This window comes from Accipiter gentilis, chromosome 8, assembly GCF_929443795.1.
Source record: "Accipiter gentilis chromosome 8, bAccGen1.1, whole genome shotgun sequence".
NCBI classification, from domain to species: Eukaryota; Metazoa; Chordata; class Aves; order Accipitriformes; family Accipitridae; genus Astur; species Astur gentilis.
Window position 1 is genome coordinate 11,823,649 of NC_064887.1, and position 23,894 is coordinate 11,847,542.

General features: G+C 65.1%; 1 protein-coding gene across 2 annotated transcripts; it reads left to right on the plus strand.

Annotated features, from left to right (window-relative positions):
* The first annotated feature begins 1,401 nt into the window (after positions 1 to 1,401).
* Positions 1,402 to 23,624, plus strand: PTCH2 (patched 2). Of its 2 annotated transcripts, XM_049808849.1 has the most exons (24): positions 1,402 to 1,554; positions 1,857 to 2,049; positions 12,321 to 12,510; positions 12,640 to 12,709; positions 12,947 to 13,038; positions 15,020 to 15,215; positions 15,316 to 15,437; positions 15,807 to 15,954; positions 16,169 to 16,300; positions 16,381 to 16,536; positions 16,660 to 16,752; positions 16,841 to 16,966; positions 17,045 to 17,163; positions 17,282 to 17,687; positions 17,771 to 18,083; positions 18,351 to 18,493; positions 18,583 to 18,763; positions 19,324 to 19,607; positions 20,073 to 20,210; positions 20,363 to 20,505; positions 20,776 to 20,875; positions 21,300 to 21,545; positions 21,714 to 22,127; positions 22,232 to 23,624. In XM_049808849.1, the coding sequence occupies exons 1-23, from the start codon at positions 1,477 to 1,479 to the stop codon at positions 22,125 to 22,127; spliced, it is 4,083 nt and encodes a 1,360-aa protein (XP_049664806.1). In that variant the 5' UTR covers positions 1,402 to 1,476; the 3' UTR covers positions 22,232 to 23,624. The 2 variants fall into 2 exon arrangements, with proteins under 2 accessions (XP_049664806.1, XP_049664807.1); XM_049808850.1 differs by lacking the exons at positions 20,073 to 20,210; positions 20,363 to 20,505; positions 20,776 to 20,875; ... (1 more) ...; positions 21,714 to 22,127; positions 22,232 to 23,624 and having other exon boundaries at positions 18,583 to 18,734; positions 19,324 to 19,507.
* Positions 23,625 to 23,894: the final 270 nt, after the last annotated feature.

A 23,894-nucleotide genomic window follows, 5' to 3' on the forward strand; every position in this document is an offset into this window, starting at 1 on the left:
GGCAGGAGATGGGGCAGCACTTTCGGGGCACACCCAAAGACTGGGGTGTCTTTCTGTCGTCGTGTCCCCCCCCCCCATGGCCCTGGGGGAATATTTGGCCCTTGGGAAGGGCAACTGGCACTGAGGGTAGGGGGACACCCTGCTCTTGGTGGTGGTGGGGGGCTGTTCTTGGGAAAAAGCATCGGCAGGGGATACCTGGTCCTTTGGGGGAGGACACCGGGCCCTTGAAAGGGGGGTGCCCTTCCCTAGGGGTGGCTACAGGGGAGATGCGCAGCCTCTGGGAGGGGGCTGCCTATCCCTTGGGATGGCTAGGGGGGGCTGCCCAGCCCTTGGGGGGTGGACAGAGCCCTTAGGGGGGCTGCCTATGCCTTGGGAAGTGGTTACAGGAAGATGCCCAGCCCTGGAGGGGATACCTGTGCCTTGGGGTGGCTATGGGGGGTCTGCCCAGCAGCGGGGGGGCCTGTGGGGGAATGCCTGGAGCAAGGAGGGTAGCTATGGGGGGATGCCCATCCTCGGGGAGAGGCTGCGGGGGCACGCCCTGCCCTTGGGATGCCTTTGGGAGGGATGTCCGTCCCTTGGGGCAGCTCCAGGGGGCTGCCGACCCTTGCGGGGTAGCTGTGGGAGAAGGGGTGGCTCCGGTGGGATGCCCTGCTTATGGGGTGCCCATCCTTGGGGAATAGCTACAGGGGGGGCTCCCTACCTTTGTTGGGGGTAGTTACAGGGGGATGCCCGTCCTTGGGGGTGGCTGTGGGGGGATGCCCAGCAGATGGGGTTTACTACGGGGGGGAGGGTGCCCATCCCTTGGGGGTTGCTGCGGGGGATGCCCACCCCCGGGGGTGACAGCGTGGGGGTGCCCACCCCTACGGTGCGGCTGGGAGTGGGGGGGACCTGCCCGTCCCTGGTGTTGTCTCGGGGGGGTGGGGGGAGCGCTGCCGTTCTCGGGGCGGGAGTGGGGGGGGGAGCAGCCCCCGGCGCGGGGGGGGGGGGGGGGGGTTGCCGTTGCCCGCGGGCAGGGCGGGCCGGACCGGGCCGGGCCGCCACCGCCGCCGCCGCCACCGCGCTCCCCCCCGCGGCGGAGCCGGGCCGGGCCGGGCCGTGCGGGGCGGGGGGGGCGGGCGGGGAAAGGAGAAGGGGGGGGGTGAGCGGGGGGGGGGGGGTGTGTGGGGGGGGGAGCGCCGCCGTGTGTGGCCGCCGGCGGCGGGCGCGCCGTTGCCTAGCAGCGGCGATGGGCGCTGCCGCGGCGGCGGCGGCCAATGGGAGCGGCGGCGGCGGCGCGGCCCCGGCGCCCCCCGCCCCCGCCTCCCCTTTAGAGGCGCGGCGGGCGGCCGGCGGCACACAGCCCTCCGCACCGGCACCGCGCTGCACCGCCACCGGCCCCGCTACCGGCACCGCCCGCCCCGCCCCGCCGCGCGCATGGGGGCCGCCGCGCTCGGCCCCACATAACGGGGGGTGCCCAGCCCCGCCAGTCGCCCCGCCATGCCGGCCGAGCCCCCCCGCTCCGCGCCGCCGCCGCCGCCGCCGCTCCGAGCCGCCCGCCGCAAGCCGCTGCCCGAGGTAAGGGGCGAGCATCGCCCGCTCCCGCGGGGGGGGGCTCCCGGCCGGGGGGGTTGGGGGGCTCGGAGAGCGCGGAGGAGCCGGGTGAGGGGGGAGCGGCGGCGCGGAGCGGGTGTGTGGAGTCCCGTGTCCCCCGGCTGGGGACCCGCAGCATCGCGGGTGTCGGAGGGGTCCCGGCCCCGCGCCGCAAGCCCACGGAGCGTGGCTGCTGCGGGATTTCCCCCCCCCCCCCCCCCCGCCTTCCCTCCTCGGGCAGGGTCTCCCCTTATCCGCTCCCGGGCTGATCCTCGCCCTCTCCCCAGGGCAGGGCCGTGGGCCAAAGGGCCCCGCTGTGGCTGCGGGCCCGCTTTCAGGCGCTGCTCTTCGCCCTGGGCTGCCGGATCCAGCGGCACTGCGGGAAGGTGCTCTTCGTGGGGCTGCTGGTGTTCGGGGCGCTGGCCGTGGGGCTGCGGGTGGCCTCCATCGAGACCGACATCGAGCACCTCTGGGTGGAAGGTAAGCGCGGCCCCACGGGTTCAGCCGCCCGTGGGAACCGGCCCGGTCCCGCTCCCGGCCGCGGCTTTGTCCGTGTTCCCCCCCCCCCCCCCCCCCCACGCCCCACGCGGGACGCGGAGGTGCGGAGCCGGCCCGGAGGCAGGTGACAGCGCGGGAGCGGGGAGGGAGGAGGATGCCGGCCGGGCGTCCCGCGAGAGGGGCCGCGGAGGACCGGGCCGTGGGTGCCCGCGAGTGGAGGTCCCGGCTGCGCGGCCGCGTGGTGCCGAGTTGTAAAGGGACACCTTTTCCCCCCTCACCCCCCCACGCGTGTCCCGGCGGGGGTCCCCGCGCGAAGGTGCGGTCGCGTCCCCGCACGAGCGGACACGTGCGGCGGGGGTGGTGCTGGGCGCCGACTGAGCGCGCGTCTCCCCACGCGTGGGGACCCCCTTTCTCGCGGTGCCGCTCTCCCGCCGCCGGGCCCCTTCCCCGCGGGAAGAGGCCCCCGGGGCCGGTCGCAGCCCCGTAGCGGGGCAGAGCCGGCAGCCGCGGGGCTGCCAGTCCCGGCTCGGGACCCACACCCGGAGGGGACGGAGGAGCGGGCAGGGTCGGGCAGGAGCAAATCCCCGTTTCCGAGTGGAAGCGGCTGATCCCCCTCCTTTGTTATTAATAACTCCAGCGTGGATTTTTCTCTCCCCTCTCCCTGCAGCTCCACTCCCCAGTGCTGGGATTTGCTTTCCCTGCGCCTCCCTCCTGCTTTGGGGGTCCCGGGGGAGGGGGCAGCACCCCGCATCGCATCCCCCCCCCTCTCTGCCCCATCCTTGCCAGGCCCTGGCCGAGGGGGGTCTCCCAGCCTGGGGTCCCCGGCGGGGTGCTGTGCAGGGGCAGATGTTGCTCAGCGGAGGGGTGTCAGCCATCTTTGTGCGGGAGCGCTGCCTCCTCCCCCACGCCCCGCTCCCTGTGTGGTCCTCAGCTACTCTTGGATTTGGTTCAACAATAGAAGCAACTTTGCTCTCCCACCCCCTTTTTTTTTTTTTTTTTAAAAAAAAAAAAGGCCCTGCACTCCCTCGCTGCTGCTCACACACAGATGCACGCACGCACCCCTGCCCAGGAATCCCCAGCTTTCCCACCTGCTCCCCGCTCCCGAGGGGTGTTTGTGCATGTGTGTCCCCCGATCTCGTCTCCATCACCCCTTTCCTCTGCAACACGTAGCAGAGAAATCCAGTGATACCTCCCGGTCCGGCCGGCGCCTAAGCGGTGGCTGCTGGAGGAGGGACACGCTCCCTCCGTGGTTCCCTTGCTCCGGTTCGTGGCTCTGGCTCCATCGGATTTTTTTTATTGTGCTTTTGGGGTTTCAAGGAGTCAGCGTTTCGTGCAACCGCGGCCGGAGCCAGGGAAGTGGCTGTGGTTCTTCCCGCTGGGGGGGAACGGGACTTGTGGCACATCGGGGTGGAGAGCGGGATGGGGAAGGGGCCGAGCCTGGGGACAGCTGGAAGTGCCCAGAAACCCGGCTTTTCGTGCACACACACTCTGCGCCCCACTGTGCTTCCTTGCTCGCGTGGGTACGGCCAGGAGGGACTGTGGCTGTTGGGGCATATTTCACCCACACTGTGGTGTGGCTATAACGTGGGTGCCGGGGGCCTCTCTGAGTAACTGGCTCTTTCTCATGGCTGGGGCATCTTTTTCGGTGTTGGAAGATGGTTTTTTTTGTTTGCTTGGGTTTTTTTACCCCATGGTGAAACACTGCTGACCTGGGGTATCCTACCCTTTCCTGGGCGATGGGTGGGTATACTGGGGTCTGCACATAGCCTCTGCTCTGGATCTGTAGCACCTGGGGTGGGGATGATCTGCGATGCTGGGGTGCTGCTCGGGGAGCCCCCACTTGGCCTTCCTGGGAGGGCTCTTCCCCCAGGAGTGTATGCCTAGGGCAGACCCCTCTGTGCCTTGCTCCTGGGTGGCACGGCCCCAGCGTGCTCAGGGAGGCCGTCTTTGGGCGTTGGCACCATCTGCGACCACCAAGGACGATGTGGCTAGGGTGGCTTTAGTCCTGCGGGGTCCCTGATGCGCATGCGTGGGTCAGGACGTGGAAGGAAGGTTTGCAGCAGCTCTTTCAGTCTCGTGTATCAGCTGTGGGTCTGCCTCCATTCTCCATAACCGTGCGTGGGTCCTTGCCTCTCTGCTGGCCACCACTTCTGTGTTTTTCTGGCGGGATCAAAGCATCCCTTGGTGTCCTCAGGTGTACCCAGCCCTCCCTGATCTCTGGACCCTCTCCTGCTGGTGTGGGGATGTGCATTATTGGGGACAGGAGGGCCTGGGCTGCCCCTGGGGAGCAGGACACAATTTCTCAGACTGTGCGGTTGGATCCTGACCACTTGAAGCTGCTTGGGGATTTTCTCAGCCGACACTTTCTCCCATCCCTGGGTGTGCGGCAGGGTTGCTGGTGCGCCTGTCCATCCCTCTGCAGCGAGCCTGGTACTGTCACGCCAGGTTGTCGTGCCACTGGGCTGGCAAAGCTGGGGCTCCATCAGCCTGACCCCAAAGCTTTGGGATCCCCAGGGTGCCAGGGGATCCTGGGTCCTGCCCTCAATGGGTATATCTGAGGAGATGTTTGCAGGAGCGTGGCCCATCCTGGCCCTGAGGCAGCGCCGTGGGGTGTCTAGGAGCAGGGCATGTGTGCAGGGAGTCCCGGTCACGTTGTCCTAGGCCAGTAGGTCCCAGCTCAGAGGCAGGGTGGTTGAGGGTTCTGGGAAGCCTCTGATGACCCTCTGAAGCCGGTGTGTAGCTGATCGTCCGCCTCTGCCTAGCCAGGCTGAGGGATGTGGGTTGGTGATGCTCCAGCCCAAACCACCTCACCCAGGTGAGGTCCCGCAGGAGCGGAGTGTGACTCTGTGCCGGGCTGTCCCGCTGCAGGCTGAACGCAGCCCTCTGGGAGCTGGGGACCTGGTGGGCAGGGGAGGGAAGGGAGCTGCTTCCCGGGGGGGGCACCGCGCTGCTGTCTACCCACCCCCTACTCCCAGGGGAATAGGGCGGGCAGCCCTGCTTTGGCCTCCTGGCTGGGGTCAGTGTTGGGGCCATGCTGATGGCAGGTGCCCCAATGGGTCCCCTGAGCCTGGGTTGTAACCCTGGCCACTGTGGGGAAAGTGCAGGGTCTCTGGCCCCAGTTTGGGGGGGGGGGGGTGTTCTCAGCCATGCAGGCTGGGGGGTGCTTGTGGTATCCTGGGGTTATGCCTGACCTGCATCCCTGTTTGGGAGATGGAAGGAGGCCATGTCACCCCATAAATTGGACTTGACTGTGGAAATGTTCAATTAGGCTCCTCCGAAGCAATTAGCCACTCGGAGGCTTTGAAATCCTGGCTAGCGGCGAGTGTTGAGTTACCTCTAGACACCTGGCAGCTGTTCCCGGCTCTCCCAGGGTGTCTGTAGGGCCAAGGGGCCGGAGCAGAGAGCTCCAGGCAGGCAGAGCCCTGGGTGGTGAATGGGTCTGCCTGATTTATAGCACCGAGGGCTGGTTCAAAGGAAGGCCGGGTTAATTCCTAACCGGAACAGCCGAGCACCCCGCACAGCCATCGCGCTCTCAAAGAGCTGCTGAGTCTCCCCGGAGAAGACCCCATCCCTTTCCTGGAGGGGTCGGGGACATCATGAATGTGCCAGTGGGATGAAATGGAAAGTGTGGGATGGGGGTGAGGGGAGTTTGCGGCCTTCTTCCCAGCTTAGGGGAAGAAGCTGAATCACCCCCCCAAACTCCTCGGCAATAGCTTTTGTCCATCCTTGACCTCCGGGACAGGACTTGGCACAGGGCGTCCCCTCCCTGGCACCCGGGGCAGGGCTGGGGTGCAGTCAGGGGCTCCCTCTACAGCAGGCAAAAGCGGGAGAGCAGATGCTGGCTGGGTCCGTCTTTGCAGAGAGAGGGGCATCAGGAATGGGAAAGCCAAGGATGGGGATTGAACACCGTCCCCACCCTGCCTCCACCCTGGGGAGACCATCCGTGTGGCCCCTCTTCCCAGCCCCTGTCCCCACTGTGCTTGGTGGGACCCATGGGGGGTGGGGGGGTTGAGAGGGGCAGCTGCTGTGGTGGGGAGTGGGGTGCCGTGGCCATTCCTGGGTGGGCACAGGGAGAGGTGGGTGGTCTCACCGCTGGCGGGTGGGTTTTGTGGGGTGAGGCGTTGGTGCAGGGGCCAAGGAAAGAGGAGGTGAAGCCAGGCTGTGGGGCTGGGGGACTGTGTGGGGCTGGTGCTGGCAGCATGGGGGGCTCTCATGGCAGCTTGTCCCTGCAGCCGGGGCAGTGAGACGCCTGCCGGGATCCGGCCTGAGCCGGCCTGGCGCCCAAGGGGCGGCTCCCGGGCTGCCACGTCCCCGCTTTGTCCCCAGATGGGCGGCCGGTGGGGTCAGGGTCCCCGCTTCCCTCGGGGTGCGATGATGGGTATCGCGCCATGGGGAGGGAAGGGGCAGCTGGGGGTCCCCAGCGCTGCCCTGGGGACTCTCCTGCCTGGCCTGGCAAGATTTTTCTTTGGGACCCTGCAGTCCTCTCTGTTCATAGGGTCTGAGCATCCTTGGGGACCCTGTGTCCCCATCCTTGGGGGCTCGGAGGAGCGAGGGGCAGCCGGGGCGATTGCTGCCGTGGAGTGCCAAGGTCCCCATTATCCCTAAAACCCACCTGCCTGGCTCTGCCCTCTGCTCCAAAGCACCTTCTCCCTCGCAGCCTTGGCTGACTCTGAAAGGACCTTTCTTCTTGGGGGGGCGGGGGGGGGGGGGGGCTCATCCAGCAGCCCCCTGCCTGCCCAAAGATGGGGCGCAGGCAGTTTGCCTTTATTTATCTTCGGGAGGCGAGTGCGAAACCTCTTGCTTTTCCCTTTCCCTTCCTTGACAGCTCGGTCAGCTTTTTTGGGCTGGAAAATTTTGCTAATTAACCCAGAGAGACTGGGAGACTCTTTACAGATGGCTGTGGCTTATCTGCCCCTATCCATTTTGCTTTGCTTTTCAACTTATATATTTTTTTATTTCCTAGAAAGTGGTGAGGTTTTTTATTTGTTGGTTTTTTTTGTTGGTTTTTTTTTTTAACTTAGACATATCCGTGGACTTAGGGAGGGGGCTTTTTTTTTTGCGTTTTAAATGTTATTTGGCGGCTGGGAGGGGGCAGCGCCAGGGCCCGAGAAGAGGGTTTTATTATCTGCCTCTCCCTCGGGCCTGGAAAAGTGGTCTGAGTTCAAAAAATTCATTTCTTGCCTGAATGAAGCCAGCAATGTGGAAAAATTTCACCATTCAGAGGGGGATGAATGTATGTTTCAACCACACATTAAGTGACATTAGCAAGCAGTGGAGTGCCTAATGTGGCCATTTTTCACAGCAGCCAACAGAGGGGGTGATTAGCATAATTAGTACAGGCAGCCCTATACATATGGAAATGGCAAATGCCTAAATGCCAACACCAGTGGAAATTTATGTCAATGCTGACAGGAGTCTTAGCGGTGAATAGTTCCCAACTGAATCCCCTCTCCCCCCCCCCTTTTTTTTTTTTCTCTTTTTCGGGGGTCGCGCTGTCCCCTCGGTGCTGGCCGGGGCGGTGCGAGCTCCCGGCTGCCCCCCTCCCCGCGCTGGGAACCGCCGCCCCGTGATTTGGGGTAATAAAGACATTAATTTAGCTTTGCTGTTAAACAAAAGGGTTTGGCCGGGGCTGACGGCTGGGGAGCTGGCCCCAAACCGGCCCTTTCAGCCCCTCCGCTGCTGGCTTTTTGAAGGCATCCCCCTCTTCTGCCGCCCCTCTTGACTCAGCCGGGCAGCGGGAGCCCCTTTGGTGGGGCCGGCTTTGGTCAGAGGTGCTGGGGCAGCAGTGAGCCCTCGTTCATCCCTCGGCGCTGCTGAGGACACCCATCTGCCACCCACCTACTCCCCCTTCCCCAGGGCCGGCCCCATGCCACGGGGTGAATGGGGCCGGGAGGACGTGTTTTGACAGGACGGGGCCACGGGGCTTTTGGCGAGGCCGGCGGTAGCGGCCGGGACAGGTAAAAATGGCTCTTTCAGCGTGCCCTGGGCGAGACTTCCTCTGGAGCAGCATGGGTCCTTTCACTGCCTCCCTAATCCAGCTAATCCGCCCCACAACACTTTGAAGGTGGCCTCTGGCTTGCGCGCCGCTCGGCACGGGGAAGCGGTCGGTGGAGGGATGCTCGGGGCGGTGCCTCGGGACCCCTTCCCACCACGACGCGGGATGGCACGCGGGATGCGGGACGGTGCCGGCGTCTCTCCGATGCCCCTGGGGGCTTTAATCGCCCAGGGGTGGGCATGTCTGCCAGTGGGATGCGCTTGGTCTGTGCCACTGGGGTGGCTTGACAGTCCAGCATTTGCCCCTGCAGGTGCCCCTTGTTGCGGCTGGGGGGGGCTGCTGCAGAGGGGGGTCCCCCTGGGGATGGCTTTTCCCAGGGGATCTCGGCATGACCTTGCTGTGGACTTGAGCCAGGGTTTCTAGCCCTGGCATCGGGATGTTGTGCTGTGGAAAGGGGGTTGCTCCCCAGGGGCCCCCCCCCCTCCCCCTTACTGCCCCCAGCTCTTCCCTTGGTGGGCAGCATGGCTGGAGCTGGGGTCAGGGCTGCAGCATCCCCTGAGTACCAGCCAAATCTGGGACTCGCCACATTTGTTACCACATCCCCATTACATCAGGAGGACAGGGCCTGATTTTTGGAGGCCGAGCGAGGATGTGTACCCTGGTGTGCTCCTTCCCTGCCACCCTGTCCCACCTGGGTCACCCAAGTGGTGGTGGCAGTGCCCAGGTCCCATCTGCAGAGTGGTGGCACTGCTGTTGGCCACAGCCTCCACCTACCCTGGGGGACACACAGAGCGGTCCTTGCAGCAGCATGCATCTTCTGGGGGGTCACCAGTGCCTTTCCATGGCCCCCAGCCCCTCCCGTGGCCCTCCCTCACCTCCGGCCCCTTTGCCCTTACCAGGCAGAGAGGGCTGGGTGCTGGGCTGGCAGCCTGCCCCAACCCACTACCCTCCTGCTGCCGCCCGGGCACGCTGCCCCGGCGTGCTCAGCCTGCTGCCCCCCACCCGTGGGTGCTTGGGGACAGGGCTCCCGTGGGGTTTGTCCACCTCCCGCCCTGGGTGAGCGCTGCAGGAGGTCCCTTTGCTGTCATGCCAGGCAGCGTGGCTGCGTCGGGGTGAGCCCTGTGCCAGGGGGTTTGTGGCTGTGCCAGGAGCAGCGGGACCTGACAGGGGCTCCTCTGATCCCAAACCCTCTGAGCTGAGTCTGGGGGGGAGCTGGCAGCCCCCGTGGGGATGTGGGGTGAGCTTGGGTCAGACCCCTTCCTGGGCAGGGGGCAACACAGGGGCTCTGTCCTGGCTGAGAGCAGGAGCAATCCCTTTCCCCCCCACCAGCCTGGGGCTGCCCGTGGCTGGAGTGGGAGGGGGAGGCTGGCACCGAGCAGGGTGTGCTGTGGTCCCAGCACCCACTGGGGCAGCCGAGGGCACAAGCTGGTCTCACTGGGCGAGGATGAGCCGGCTGCAGCGCCGGGGCTGCGGCCGTGGATCCTGTGCCAGGAGGGTTTGGGGAACGGTGGCGAGGGGGGGGGTGGCTCAGGCAGGGTGGCCGGGAAGGGGGTAGGGAGGCTCCCGCCCTGCTCTGTAATTTTGCGGCGGATGCTGTAATTACGGGGAGGGCTCCCCCGGCGTGGCCCGCGGGCGGGAGGCAGCCGCACACGCAGCCGCCCTTGCTGCCGGGGACCCCCGTCCCCTCCCTGCCACCCCTGCCCTCCCTTTTTGGGCACGGTGGGAGCCCACTCTGCACCCCGGGTGTATGGGGTGCAGGTGGGCATGGGGTCCCATCCACCCTCCAACCCACGCTGCTGTGTGCCTGCACCCTGTGACACACCACCCCCCCGCAGTGTGAAACCCCCGGCCAGTGGTACCCACCCCAGGGAGGCTGCTTGCTCAAGGCACGGCTGCCTCTTGGGACCACCCTGCCCCTAGGCCCTGGCGTGGGGTTTTGGGGGGTGTGGGGTTCACTTTGCCCAGCTTGGGGGTCCAGGGGTGGTGGTGAAGCCAAACCCTGCCGGGGAGCGGAACGGGCTGTTAATAAGCAGGACCAGGGCGCCTGATTGGAACCAGAGGGCCCTTTGCATGAAAAAGCCAAGGGCTCCCTTTGTTAATTGGAATAAAAAAAAAAAAAAAAAAAAAAAAAGAAGAATTTACATACAGTTCCTCATTAACGTGCTCATTGTTGGTATCGGGGCGCCCCCCCAGCCCCCTCCCCGGGCCGGGGGGCTGCGTGCGGCGTGGGGCGTCTCGCCCCGCTCCCGGCCCCGGGCCGGCCGGCGGGCGCGCGCCCGTTTGAAGTGTCCTTGGCAGCCCTGTGTGCGCTGCCTTGTCTTTTCATGTTGCTCTTTGGTTAATTAGGGTGTTGGAATTTGAGGCTTCCTCACAGCCTTTGAAGCTTGCTGACGGCTCACAGTGCCCTGTTCCAAATTAACACTAATTACAAGGGACGGCTTTTTATTTTCTTTTTTTTTTTTTTTTTTTTTTTTTTTAATTTTTTGGGGGGCTCCCCCCGCACTCCACGCTTGCAGATGTGCGGCTCCTCCCGCAGCCGTGCTGGGCGGAGATGCCCACGGGGCGCAGCAGGATGCGTCCCCCGGGAGCGGTGGCGATGCTGGGCACCCCCCTCATCGCCGTGTCCCACCGCCCGCCCGGGTTCAGCGTGGGTGGCACGGCTGAGATCAGAGCAGCTCGGTGCACCTCCTGCCCGACCTCCCAGCCTGCTGGGAAGGGGATGGGTGTTCCGTCCCCCCCCCCCCGTGACACCCACCCTCCCTGTGTCCTCGTCCCCTCGCCCCGGGCACTGCCGTCCCCTCTGACATACACACAAAGGCTGAGGCTGTGTCCCCCCCCCTCCCCAGCCCTGGCACAACCTCCATCCCAACTGGCATCTGATGGACACCAGCTGCTCCCCAGCCCAGCCAGGAACAATAAAGACACTTACCCCTCCCCGTTCCCAAAAAGCCGGGGAAAAAAACAAAACCAAAAAACACCAACCCATATAATAAGTCATTAAAAGGGAAGATTCTGCTCCTTATTTGCGGTCTCGCTCCGGCCTCCTCGGTGCTGGCAGGGGGCCAGGCCCGCCGGGGCCCCCGCCTCTTGCTGAGGGAGCATCCCGGCGCGGATGAATCCTGACCCCCCCCCCCTCCTTCCCCAGCACCCGGGGCTGGGCAGGAGCCGGCCTCCCCCCTGCCAGCAGTGCTGCCTTGGGAGGTGCCCTGATGTTGGGCACACTGGGGTATCCCTGGTGGGTGGCACTGGGCACTGCAGCATCCCCCCCTGCGCCCCCCAGGCAGGGGGCTGGGAGCAGGGTGGCTGGGTGTTGTACTTGGCGAGGGTCTCAGGATCATCCTCCCACCCTCCTCTGGGCTGTGTCGTCCCCCCTTGTCGCTGTGCCAGGAGGGACGGGAGCCCCTTGTTCGACGGGGATGGGGACGGCTGTCCCTGGGATGGTGCTCCGCCACGCAAAAAGCCACGCAGGGTTTGATCTCAGCCCCAGCCGTGCTGGCCGGGAGGGGAATTTTTTTTCTTCTGTGCCGAGGCGGTTGCAAATGAAGTCGGCAACTTCTCCCGGAAACCTCAGCCCTGCCGCACTTGGAGCTCTCCTGCTGCCGTCAAGGACGGATCCCAGAGCCTTGGCGGGAGGAGAGGGGTCCTGCAGAGCTCCCCAGTGTCGTGTCCCTCCCCCGTGCCCAAACCCTTCCTGGGATAGCCTGCACCTGTGGGGGCTTGGGGGTGCCCGCCTCTCCCTGCACCCATTCCCTGGCCAAAACGCTGCCTGCCTTGGGGTGCCAGGGAGCAGCTGGGCAGGGATGGGGTGGGGTGTCCTCAGTTTTGGTCTCTGCATCGGGGGCTGGTTGCATTGGGCATCTGCAGCACCCACCACAACGCATGGGTGGGAGTGGGCAGGATTTGCCCCATCCGCTTCACCAGCTGTCCGTCTGTGGGGTTTTTCCAGGGAAAGCAAAGCCAATGAGCCGCTCTGGTGCTGGAAATATCCATGTCGGTGGGAAGGGGGATGCCCAGTCCGGTGTGGGCTGGGGTGCTCCCTGCTTGGGTCCCCTGGGTGCGAGCGCCCAGAGCATGGAGCAGCTGGGGACACCCATGGCAAGAAGCCCCCCCACGGGTTAACATGGCATGATCTGACGCTGCGGGGGCCTCGCTCGTGCCAGTCCCTTTCCCTGGGCATCCCGATGGGCAGGGCAGGTTGGTGGGATGGGACCTCTGCCAGCCTTGGCACTGACGGAACACATCGTGGTTCCCTCCACAGCAGGCAGCCGGGTGAGCCAGGAGCTGCGCTACACCAAGGAGAAGCTGGGCGAGGAGTCCGTCTACACCTCCCAAATGTTGATCCAGACGCCGAAGAGGGATGGGGAGAACATCCTGACGCAGGAGGCCCTGCAGCTCCACCTCGAGGCGGCCCTGGCCGCCAGCAAAGTCCAAGTCTCGCTGTACGGAAAGTGAGTCCGGCTCCGGACGGGGGGGTGATGGGGACCCCCGCCGTGTCCTGCGTGTCCCCCAGCCACTACCCCTTGCCATGTTCCATGTGGGATGATGCTCATCCTCAGCTCCTCCTTCTGCCTTTCCAGATCGTGGGATTTGAACAAGATCTGCTACAAGTCGGGTGTCCCCATCATTGAGAATGGCATGATCGAGAGGGTGAGTGGCGGGCGTGGCGTGTCCCCCCAAGGAGCCCCCCATGGGGGATCGGTCCCCCAAGGAACGGGTAGTGGATGGGCTGTGGTGGGGATGGGGCTTGGCAGCCCCAGGTGCTACAAAGGCACCGCCAGCTCCGTGCGAGAGGGCGCAGGTTTGGGCAGCCCAGCGGGGTTGAGGGGGGAGCAAGAGGGGCCTGATCCATCCCTGCTGAAACCCTCACATCTCTTCCTCCCACAGATGATAGAGAAGCTGTTCCCCTGTGTGATCCTGACGCCGCTGGACTGCTTCTGGGAAGGCGCCAAGCTGCAGGGAGGCTCAGCCTACCTCCCGTGAGTGTGGGGGGCCGTCCCGGGGTGCAGGGGGCCACGGGTGGGAGCAGGGGCTGAGGGGGCTGCCAAGGGACTGCGCTTGACCTCCCCATGCAGCTTGGTCCCGCTGCCCTCAGGTCCCTCAGTGCTGCCTCAGGTCCCTTGGTGCTGCTCAGGTTCCTTGTCGTGTTCACCACCAGGATGGTCCCACCACCGTCGCTCGTCCTGCTGGGTCAATACCCTGGGGACAGGTCCCTGTCCTTGTCTGCCCGGCCTCAGTGGCACTGCTGCGGGGAGCGGGGGGGCGCTGCACCCCACGGGCAGGAGCTGCCCGTCCCTGCCGTGCCGTGCCATCACGCCAGCCAAGGATGGGGATGCGGGGACAGAGGCCGTGCCGCAGGCAGGTTCCTGGGGACTGCTGCCCCCCAACAGCGCTTTGTGGGTGCCACGATGATGAGGAGGCACCCACACTCCTGAGCCGTGCCCAGGGACGCAGAGGGCGCAGAGTCCCCGGGGTGGGTGGCGGGTGACTCCCAGCCAGCTCCCTGCACCGCGGTGGTGGGGCTGGGGACCCCGGGCTGGGCGGGGGGAGCCCCCCCCCCACATTCCTTCTGTTTACGCGTGTGTTTGTCCGGGAGAGCCGGGGCGGCTTGTGCATTGTCAGCAAACGCAGCCCCGCGCTTTCTCATGCTAATGCTGCTCTGAAAGCTGCCCCTTGCCAAACAGATGAAATAGTGGCCTTATTCAGGCTGCTGCCGGACGGGAGGAGGGGGAAGGGGCCACAGCATCCCCAGCCAGGACTGGGGGACTGGCTTTGCCCCACCAAGACCTCAGGTTCTCCCCATCCCAGCCTGGGGAGCAGCCGGGAGTGGGAACGAATGGGGCTGGGGTGGCCGTGCCAAGTGGGATGCTGGTGGCATCATCCGCCGGGGTGGGCATCATCCTGGTGCCGGGGTATGTGGCAGGCAGGATGGCACCCACAGCAGTGGTGGGACCCATGTCTCCTCGGAGCTGGGTGAGCAGGTGCCCAGGCGGGCACCCCGGCTGAGTGCCGGCCAGCCCATGGGGACTCGTCCCCCTTTTTAACGCCGAGGGGTGAGCGGGGCGGGAGCTGGAAGAACAAAGAGCAGCAATCTATGGAAAGACAAAAGGATTTGCCCTGGCTCAGTGAAGCAAGCGAAAGCAGATAAAAGGGGCTCTCTTTGGAAGCAGCAGCAGCTCCGGTTGGTATGTGGGAATCTCGAGCGGCCGGCTCCGGCCCAGCCAGACTTCATGAATTATTAGGCTGCATTTCTCCCCAGAGCCCACACTTGCTCAGGGCTTTTTCTTCCCCTCTTTGGAGCGCTGGGCTGGGTTATTGGCTTTTTTGTGTGTCCTTTCTGTCTTAAAAAAGAAGCCAAGTAAGGCTGGGAGCTGGCCCCCAGCACCTCAGGCTGGGATGAAGGGAGTAGAGCATCCGCAGGCAATGGAAAAGCCCCTTTTCCTGGGTACCCGAGTCCCATAGGGTCCCACTGGACCTTCAAGGATCTGGTCTGCACCCAGCTCCCAGCACCGTCCTGAGCCCCCAGAACCTGTGCTGAGCCCCAAAACCTCCAGCTCGGGGGGAGGTGGCAGGAAGGGTGGGAGGGGATGCTGAGAGCCCTTGCCTGCCTGCTCCCCTCTATCAAGATGTTAGCCCGCAGGCAGTAATCAGCCTGACTGCTCACACAAAGCGGGGCCGGGCGGTGGGGACGGCTCCCCCCGCTTTGTCCCAGCCTAACAGGATCAGGCATGCTACTTGACTTGGGCACGGCCCGCTGCGCCGTGCGGGGCACGGGGGATGCTGCAGGCGGCTCCAGGAAGGGGTAAGGGATGCGCTGGGGACTGATGCTGCTCCTCTGCGTCCTCACACCCTGCCTTCGAGGGCACCCCCAGGACCCATGGGATGAGGTGACAGTGGTGGTGGTGGTACCGCATGTGGATTTCGGCATCCCCCATCACCCTAGTCCTGCTCTCTCCCCAGGGGCCGCCCGGACATCCAGTGGAGCAACCTGGACCCTCTGCAGCTGATGGAGGAGCTGGGGCAGTTCACGTCCCTGGAAGGCTTCAAAGAGCTGCTGGACAAGGCAGAGGTGGGGCAAGCTTACATGGAGCGGCCCTGCCTGGACCCCCGGGACCCCCAGTGCCCCCCCAGTGCCCCCAACAAGCAGAGCCAGCAGGTGGGTCACAGCCCATGGTGACTGGGAGAGGTGTGGGGGCTTGCTGCTCTCCGGCCTGCCCCATGGTCCTGCATCCCTGACGCCTCCCCTCCACCCGCAGAGCCCCGACATCCCAGCCGAACTCTCGGGGGGCTGCCACGGCTTCTCCAGGAAGTTCATGCGCTGGCAGCAGGAGCTGATTTTAGGCGGCACGACCAAAGACTCCCAGGGCAAGCTGCTACGGTGAGAGCCGCTGCGGTGCGGGTGTCCCCAGGCATGGCGCAGGGGCCCAGCTGCAGCACTCACCCCCGGGATGGTTTGGGGCAGGGTTCCCTTATCTTCATCCTCGTCCTCATCTGGTGCTCATGGGAACCCACTCTGGCTGCAACAGGGGCTGCGGGGCTGTCTGGGAGAGCATGTGAGGCTGGCGAGTGTATGGGGCTGGCAAGCAGGGCAGTGCTTCGGAGCAAGGAGGGGGACTGGGGCCAGGATGCCTGGGTCCTCTCCCGGTTGTCCATGGTGGGGCTGGGAGCTGAGGGGTGGGGGATGGACCCATTCCTGCATCCCGGGGCACTGCAGCTGGTTCCAGCCAGGTATGTGCCTGTCCCCCAGTGCTGAGGCCCTGCAGACCATGTTCCTCCTCATGAGCCCCCGGCAGCTCTTTGAGCACTTCAAGGATGACTACGAGATCCATGACATCAGCTGGAGCGAGGAGAAGGCGGGCGCCATCCTGGAGGCCTGGCAGAGGAAATTTGTGGAGGTGGGCACCGGGAACAGCCCCCACATGGGGCTGTGCATGGCATCCCCCTGCGCCCAGGTTTTCATGTGGCCACAGGTCCTGGCACCGCTCTCTTGTGGTCTGGTGGGTCCCTTGGGACCCTCAGTGGCAATGCTGACACCCTGGGTGGTTGTGGGGCAGATGTACTGGGGAGTGGGGGGGTCCTGACTCCTCTAATGGGGTGCACCTCTGGCAGCTGGCACAGGACTCCATCCCGCCCAACGCCACGCAGAGCGTCCACGCTTTCTCCACCACCACGCTCAATGACATCATGAAGTCCTTCTCCGATGTCAGCGCCATCCGAGTGGCTGGGGGCTACCTCCTCATGGTGGGTGTGCCTCCTCTCTGTGTCCCCTGCCGTCCCTCCATCACTGCCCCTGACCCCGCTAACCCGCTGTGTTCTTCCAGCTGGCCTATGCCTGCGTCACCATGCTGCGGTGGGACTGCTCCAAGTCCCAAGGGGCTGTGGGCCTGGCCGGAGTCCTGCTCGTGGCTCTCTCCGTGGCTTCTGGCCTGGGGCTTTGCTCACTGCTGGGCATCTCCTTCAATGCAGCCACCACCCAGGTATGTGCTGGGGGAAGAGCTGGGTACCGTGGGGCTGGTGGGACCCTGGGGGCTGCAGGGTGGCCAGGTCCTCTCCCAGGCGGTGGCTGTGTCCACCCACTGACGCTGGCTGCTCTCTGGCAGGTCCTACCCTTCCTGGCCCTTGGCATCGGTGTGGATGACATGTTCCTCTTGGCTCACGCCTTCACTGAGACCAGCCAGCACATCCCCTTCAAGGTGAGCACCGGGCCCTGCCCAGGGGCTCCCTGGCCCCCTCCTGCCTCCCCATGGCCCCTCTCGTCATCCCCTCCCTCTGTCCTCACAGGAGCGAACAGGCGAGTGCCTGAAGCGCACGGGGACCAGCGTGGCTCTCACCTCTGTCAGCAACATGATTGCCTTCTTCATGGCAGCCCTGGTGCCCATCCCTGCCCTGCGCGCCTTCTCCCTCCAGGTAGGGCCAAGGTCCCTCTCTGGGAGGGGCAGGAAGGGACGGCCAGACCCTGCTCTGACATGTCCCCCCTACCCACAGGCTGCGGTGGTTGTGGTGTTCAACTTCGCCATGGTGCTGTTCGTCTTCCCCGCCATCTTGAGCCTGGACCTGCACCGCCGGGAGAAGCGCCGGCTCGACATCCTCTGCTGCTTCTACAGGTACTGCCGGACTGGCCGGAATGGGGCTGACCCTGTGTGTCCCTGCCAGAAGCATGGGGTGACTCTGTTCCTCAACATCTCCTCCTCCCTCCCTCTCTCCTTCCCTCTCTCCCTTTAGCCCTTGCTCCTCGCGGGTCATCCAGATCCAACCCCAGGAGCTTGCTGATGCCAACGACAACCACGCCTGCCACCCGTCCCCCTACGGGCACCCCGGCGTGGCCACCAGCACCCAGATCACCACCACCGTGCAAGCCTTCACCCGGTGCGACCCCTCGGGCCACCACGTCGTCACCGTCCTGCCGCCCACCTCCCAGGTGTGCACCTCGCCCGCCGTCCTCCTGCCTCCCACCGACCCCCTGGGCTCGCAGGTCTTCGCCCCATCCAGCTCCACCCGGGACCTGCTAGCCCAGCTGGATGAGGCCAAGGGTGGGCGGGAGTGTGTCCCGCTGCCCTTCTGCCGCTGGAGCCTCGCCGACTTTGCCCGGGAGAAGTACGCCCCGCTCCTCCTGCGGACCCGGACCAAGGTGAGGTGGGGATGGCCCCGGCAGTGCCGCCCGAGGTGGGTGGGTGGCAGGGGACCCTGCCTGACCCCCCGCTGTCCCCACAGGCGGTGGTGGCGGTGCTGTTCCTGGCGCTGCTGGGGCTGAGCCTCTATGGCACCACCATGGTGCACGACGGGCTCTACCTGACGGACATCGTGCCACGGGACACCAAGGCGCATGCCTTCATCTCGGCCCAGTTCAAGTACTTCTCCTTCTACAACATGTTCATCGTCACCAAGGGCGGCTTCCACTACCCGGGCGCCCAAGCAGCCCTGCTCAGCCTGCACCAGGCCTTCAGCACCGTCAAGTACGTGGTGCGGGAGGGCAACCGTGACCTGCCCAAGATGTGGCTCCATTACTTCCAGGACTGGCTGCGAGGTGAGGGACACCCCTCTTCTCTCGACCTCCCCTGCCTAAGAACCCTCTCCCCAGCCCGCACCCTCCCCGCTGGCCTGGCAATGCATTCTCTGGTGTGTGGCACCCTGAGGAGGGTGGTCCCCTGGTGTCTCCAGGGTGCCCAGCAATGCCAGGCTGAGCCCTGGGGTTTCTGCTCACCCATCCCGCTGGCACAACGCTCCCTGGGGCACAGAGGGTGCCATGCACGGGTGCCCCAAGGGATGCTTACCCCCCACACTGCGTCCCCAGGGCTCCAGGCCACCTTTGACAGGGACTGGCAAGCCGGGCGCATCACCCACGACAGCTACCGCAACGGCTCCGAGGACGGGGCGCTGGCGTACAAGCTCCTAATCCAGACCGGCAACAAGAAGGAGCCCTTCAACTTCAATCAGGTGCGTGGGGACGGGGCTGGAGCAACTGGGCTGGGGACAATGCTGTGCCCGCTGCCCGACTCACGCCCACTCCTGCTCTCTCCCTGTAGCTGACCACGCGGCGGCTGGTGGATGAGAACGGCATCATTCCCCCTGACACCTTCTACATCTGCCTGACGGTGTGGGCCAGCAACGACCCCCTGGGCTTCGCCGCCTCCCAGGCCAACTTCTACCCCCCGCCGCCCGAGTGGATCCATGACAAGTACGACACCACGGGCGAGAACCTGCGAAGTGAGTGAGCGCGGTGGGCTCCCCACAGCCTCCTCCTGCCACCCGGCATCCCCCTGCAGAGGACCCCGCTCCCTGCACCTTTCCTGCCCTGCAGACATCGCCCCAAATTGAAACTCCCCACATCCCTCATCCCATCGACATCCTCTGGTAGAGAAACTGCCCTGCCTCCCTGTGCCCCATGCTTGTCCCCCTGCACCCCACACCCTGAGCACCCCACTGTGCATTCCCTGGGCCCTTAGCATGCAGCAACACACCCTTGCTCCAGCACGTCAGCATTTCGCTGCAAAGAAGTCCCTCCACTCTGTTCCCTCTCTGCCTCACAAACATTCCTCTGCAGCAGACCCCCCTGCTCCCCATGACTCCCCACCTCACAAGCATCCTGCTGGCAGAGAAGCCCCCTCCTCCTTGCCCCCAGTCTGCTCCCTGCACACTCCCCTGCCCCGTGGTACCCAGCCAGGCATTGTGCTGCCTGGGCTGCACTCAGGCTGGTGTGGCTGGGGTGCCCCCGTGGTGCCTTCACTCCCGTGCTGCCCCCATACTGCCCGTGCTCTCCTCCCCAGTCCCAGCAGCCCAGCCACTGGAGTTCGCCCAGTTCCCTTTCTACCTGAGCGGGCTGCGTCGCACAGCTGACTTCGTGGAGGCGATCGAGAGCGTGCGGGCTATCTGCCGGGAGGCTGCCCAGCGCCACGGGGTGCTGAGCTACCCCAGCGGCTACCCCTTCCTATTCTGGGAGCAGTACATCGGCCTGCGCCACTGGTTCCTGCTGGCCATCAGCATCCTGCTGGCCTGCACCTTCCTCGTCTGTGCCCTGCTGCTGCTCAATCCCTGGACGGCCGGCATCATCGTGAGTACGCACCCCGATGCGTGGGGACTGGGGGGGTGACCGGCTGTGTTGCCCTCCTGACGGGTGGGTACAGGGACATCCAGCCCTGCTCCCATCCTGCTGGGTGGCCCTGGGTATCTGCTTCATGGGGATGGGGTGGCCAGGGGCACCCTGGGTGGAAGGGACACCCATATGGAGGTGGCAGTGGGTGGGTGATCCATACGGAGGGATCAGGGACGCCCCTTATGAAGGGAACGTGTGTAGTGGGCAGGGGTTTGGGGACATCCATGCAGAGGAGGGTGAGGGCCACCCCCGACAGATGGGACAGAGGGGTACCCCAAATAGAGGGAAAAGGGGCAATGAGGTGAGGCTGCCCTACATGAAGGGGTAGGATTGGGCATGCCAGACGGAGGGGCAGAGGGGACAGCTGGTCAGAGCCACCCCTCAGTGACACACACACCCCCCCCCACCCCCCCCACTCCCCAGGTGTCCATCCTGGCCATGATGGCAGTGGAGCTGTTTGGCATCATGGGGCTGATGGGCATCAAGCTGAGCGCCATCCCCGTGGTCATCCTCATCGCCTCGGTTGGCATCGGTGTGGAGTTCACCGTCCATGTGGCTCTGGTGAGCACAGGCAGACCCCTGCCCAGCTGTGGGGCACCCCAGTTCCCACTCCCCGGCACCCTCACCCCCCCCTCACCCCATGTGCCGATGAGCAGCCACGTCATGAGTGGCACAAGGGGATGAGCCCTGCGTGACATCCCCATCCTATGCAGGGCTTCCTGACAGCTGCAGGGAGCAGGAACGTGCGCTCAGCCGCAGCACTGGAACACACCTTTGCCCCCGTGATGGACGGTGCTGTCTCCACCCTCCTGGGCGTCCTCATGTTGGCTGGCTCCGAGTTTGACTTCATCATGAGGTGAGTGCCGGAGGGGGCTAAACCAGCTGCTTGCTGCCCCCCAAAAGTTTTGGCAATGGGAACTGGTGAGCGTGGCAGCCCCCTGGCTGGTGGTGGGTATGTAGGGCAGCTGGCGAGGACGTGTCTTGCTGGGGGTGGCAGCTTGCATGGAGGCTGGGGAGTCATGGGGGGGCTAGGCTAGGGTGTATGGTGTGGGAAGCTGTGTTTGGGGTGGGACAGGGTTCATGGCAGCTGTGCCCGCTTACCCCCTCTGCCTGTGCCATCCCCCAGGTACTTCTTTGCGGTGCTCACCATCCTGACGCTGCTGGGGCTGCTCAATGGGCTGGTGCTGCTGCCAGTCCTGCTCTCCGTCATCGGGCCACCCCCTGAGGTACGAGACCTCCATCCCACCTCTCCCTGTCCCAACTCTGTATCTACATCTCCTCATCCCCCATTGCCCCTCACCCTGTCCCCTCTTCACCCCATACCCATCCTTGCCTTGTCCAGTCCCAACCTTGCCTCGTACCCACCTTGGCCCATCCCTCACCCGGTGCCATCCCTGCTTTCCCCCGTCCTTTCTCTGCCACATATCAAACTTGCCCCATTTCTACTTGACCCCATTCCTGCCTCACCCCATGCTCGACTCCCCCTATCCCTCCCTGACCCATTTGACCCCATCCCTGCTTCACCCTATATCTCCCTCACCCCACATAGCACTCACCCCATCCTCACATCACCCCATTCTCCCTGCCACCCCACACTCCTCCATCCCTGTATGTCCCTGGTCCCTCTGACACTGTCCCCTCTCTCCTCAGGCATCCCTGGTGGATAACAACCCCCACCTGCCCCCGCCGGCGCCGGTGCCCCCGTGCCTGGGCCCCGGGGGGCTCTATGTACGTCGCGCCCCAGCCTGGCCCGCCGCCTTCCCTGACCCCTCGGACTCGGAGTGCTACACAGAGGGCAGAGGGCCGGGCAGCCCCCGGGGGCCCTTCATCGTGCCCCCCACCCCGGCACACATCCTGCTGGAGGCTGGCAAGGACCCCAGCTTCCCCCGCATCACCGTGAGTGTCTGCCTGCTGTGGCATCACTGGGTCCCCAGCAGCCCCTCAGAGAGGGTCACAGATAGAACTGGGGGACAGGGTCTCCTGGGTCTCCTGTGGTGCTGGTGGGGTTGCCAGCGGGATGCTCGGCGTGGCTGGGGCCCCTCATGCTCCATATCCCCCCTCCAGGTGCTGAAGCCCTACAAGGACAGCCCGGAGGTCCAGGGGAAGAAGGAGGGTCCCGGCCTGCAGCCCACAACCCCCCTGCCCTTTGAGGAGCCGTGCCCCGCGCCGCCCCGAGACTACCCGCAGCCCTGCCCGCCGGGCGCCCGGCCAGCCCCCACCGCAGCCCTGCCTGCCTACAGCACCCACCTGCAGGGTCCTGCCGGCAGCTACGCCACCGTCACGGCCACCGCTTCGGTGACGGTGGCCCTGCACCCCACGCTGCCTGGCTCCTACCCCAATTTCGGTCCCGAGGGCTTCGCCGGTGGCGAGCAGGACTGCCTGGAGGAGCCCAGCATGCCCAGCACCGGTGGCACCGCCGTGCCCGATGCCTTTGAGATGCAGAGCATGGGACGCCGCGGGGCAGGCACCCGGCGCTAGGTGAGCTTGGGGACACAGGCACCTTAACCTGGGGCTCGTGCATGGCAGCATGGGGGTGCAGGTTTGGAGGAACCCGGCTGACCCCCTCCCGTTTCTCCCCACAGGTTGCTGGCTCCTGGGCAGAGCATCTCCCCAGCGCCTGGCAGGCACAGGAGGGTGCAGAGCGGGGTCACCCGCATCGTGCTGCTAATCGCCGGAGCGGTGATGCCACCCGGTCTTGGCTGAGGAGGACCAGCCCCCCCCGCACCCCCCCGCACCCCCCTGCAAAGGGGCTCGGCAGAGCGGGCTGGCATTTCTATGCAAGCTGTGTGCAGGCCATGCCCTGCCCGCGTGTTCCCCCACCCGGGGCTGTGCTGATGGTGCCGTGTCCCCTCACCCAGGGTTACCCTGCCCCGGGCTTTTTGCCCACCCCCAGAAATGGAAGCACTAACTCCCCCCTCTGTTTCTGGAGCTGCTGGCAAGGTGGGCTCGGTGCCCTGCCAGCTCCCCCTCTGTGGGGTCACTGCCTGCTCCCTGTCACCTCCTCCTGGGAGCCCCCCACCCGGGCCACAAGCTGGGGTGCCCCAACAGGGTGACCTGATGCCCCCCATCCCAGTAAGGGGGCAGCCCCACAGCTAGCCATGCCCTGGGGTGCCATGGGCAAGGCCTGGGGCGGACACCCCCCACCTTTATTTATTGCAAAGGGAAACTATCTATAGAGAGATATATATTTTTAAGCTTATTTTAAAAGATTTATTTCTCAGCCTACGGCCTCGCCCGGCTGCCCAGGGTGCAGGCAGGGAGGGGGCAGACCCTTGGCCGGTGCAGGGCTGCCTGCCGGAGGTTGCAGGAGCCCGGGGCAGGGGTGCAGACCTGATTCACGCCCCAGCTCCATGGGGTGCTGGGTGGCCACAGGCAGCTCACCCCCTCTGACATGCTGCTCAGTGCCTCAGTTTCCCCACCAGCGAGCACGGGAGGGCTGGAGATCGGGGACGTGCCACGGCAGAGCCAGGGAGCCTGTTGCTCCCACCGCACAGGCAGGGTTTTGGGGTGGGGTCCTTGCTGTGCCGAGCCCCTGAGCTGCCCCACGGTCACAGCCCCTTGTGCCACACTTGTGCTCTGCCCTGGTGACAGCACGTGCTGGTGCACACATAGGGCAGCGCACACGCACGTGGGCATCCGTGGTGCCACCGGGCACATCTCACTGGGAAAACATTTCTCACCGTGTCCCCGTGCAACGGGGCTGTCCCCGAGGTCAGCCCCTGTCCCCCGTCCCCATCCCGGGCACCATCTGCACCATTACCCAGCACTTTAACTCCAGCGGTGTTTGCCGTGCCCGTGGCCCCGGCCCCCCCTGGCCCCCAGACACTGCTGCTGAGCTGGGGTGGCCTTGGGGACCCCGTCCCCGTGCCAGGCGTGGGCACGGTGGGCAGTCCCCCCCCCCCCCCCAACACGCCATCTAAGTTATTTATATCAAAGAGAGCAAAGGTTTATTTTTGTAGTTTGTACAGGCGGTAGTGGGGACGGAAGGTTTATTTTTAAAGAGTAAATATATATATATTATATATAAATTACCTGCTGTGTCTGGCCCTTTCTCCTGGGGGGGGGGCGAGCACAGCTCAGGGGGGAGGGTGCTTGAGACAGACCCAGCTGTGTGCACACACGCAATGGGGGTGTGTGTGCACGCTGTGGAGAGGTGTGTAAGAGTGTGTGTGGTACACGGAGGGGGGGCTGGCAGCCTGTTGTCCCCCCCGGGGCTATCAGGGGCTGGGGGATGCTGGCAGGGCT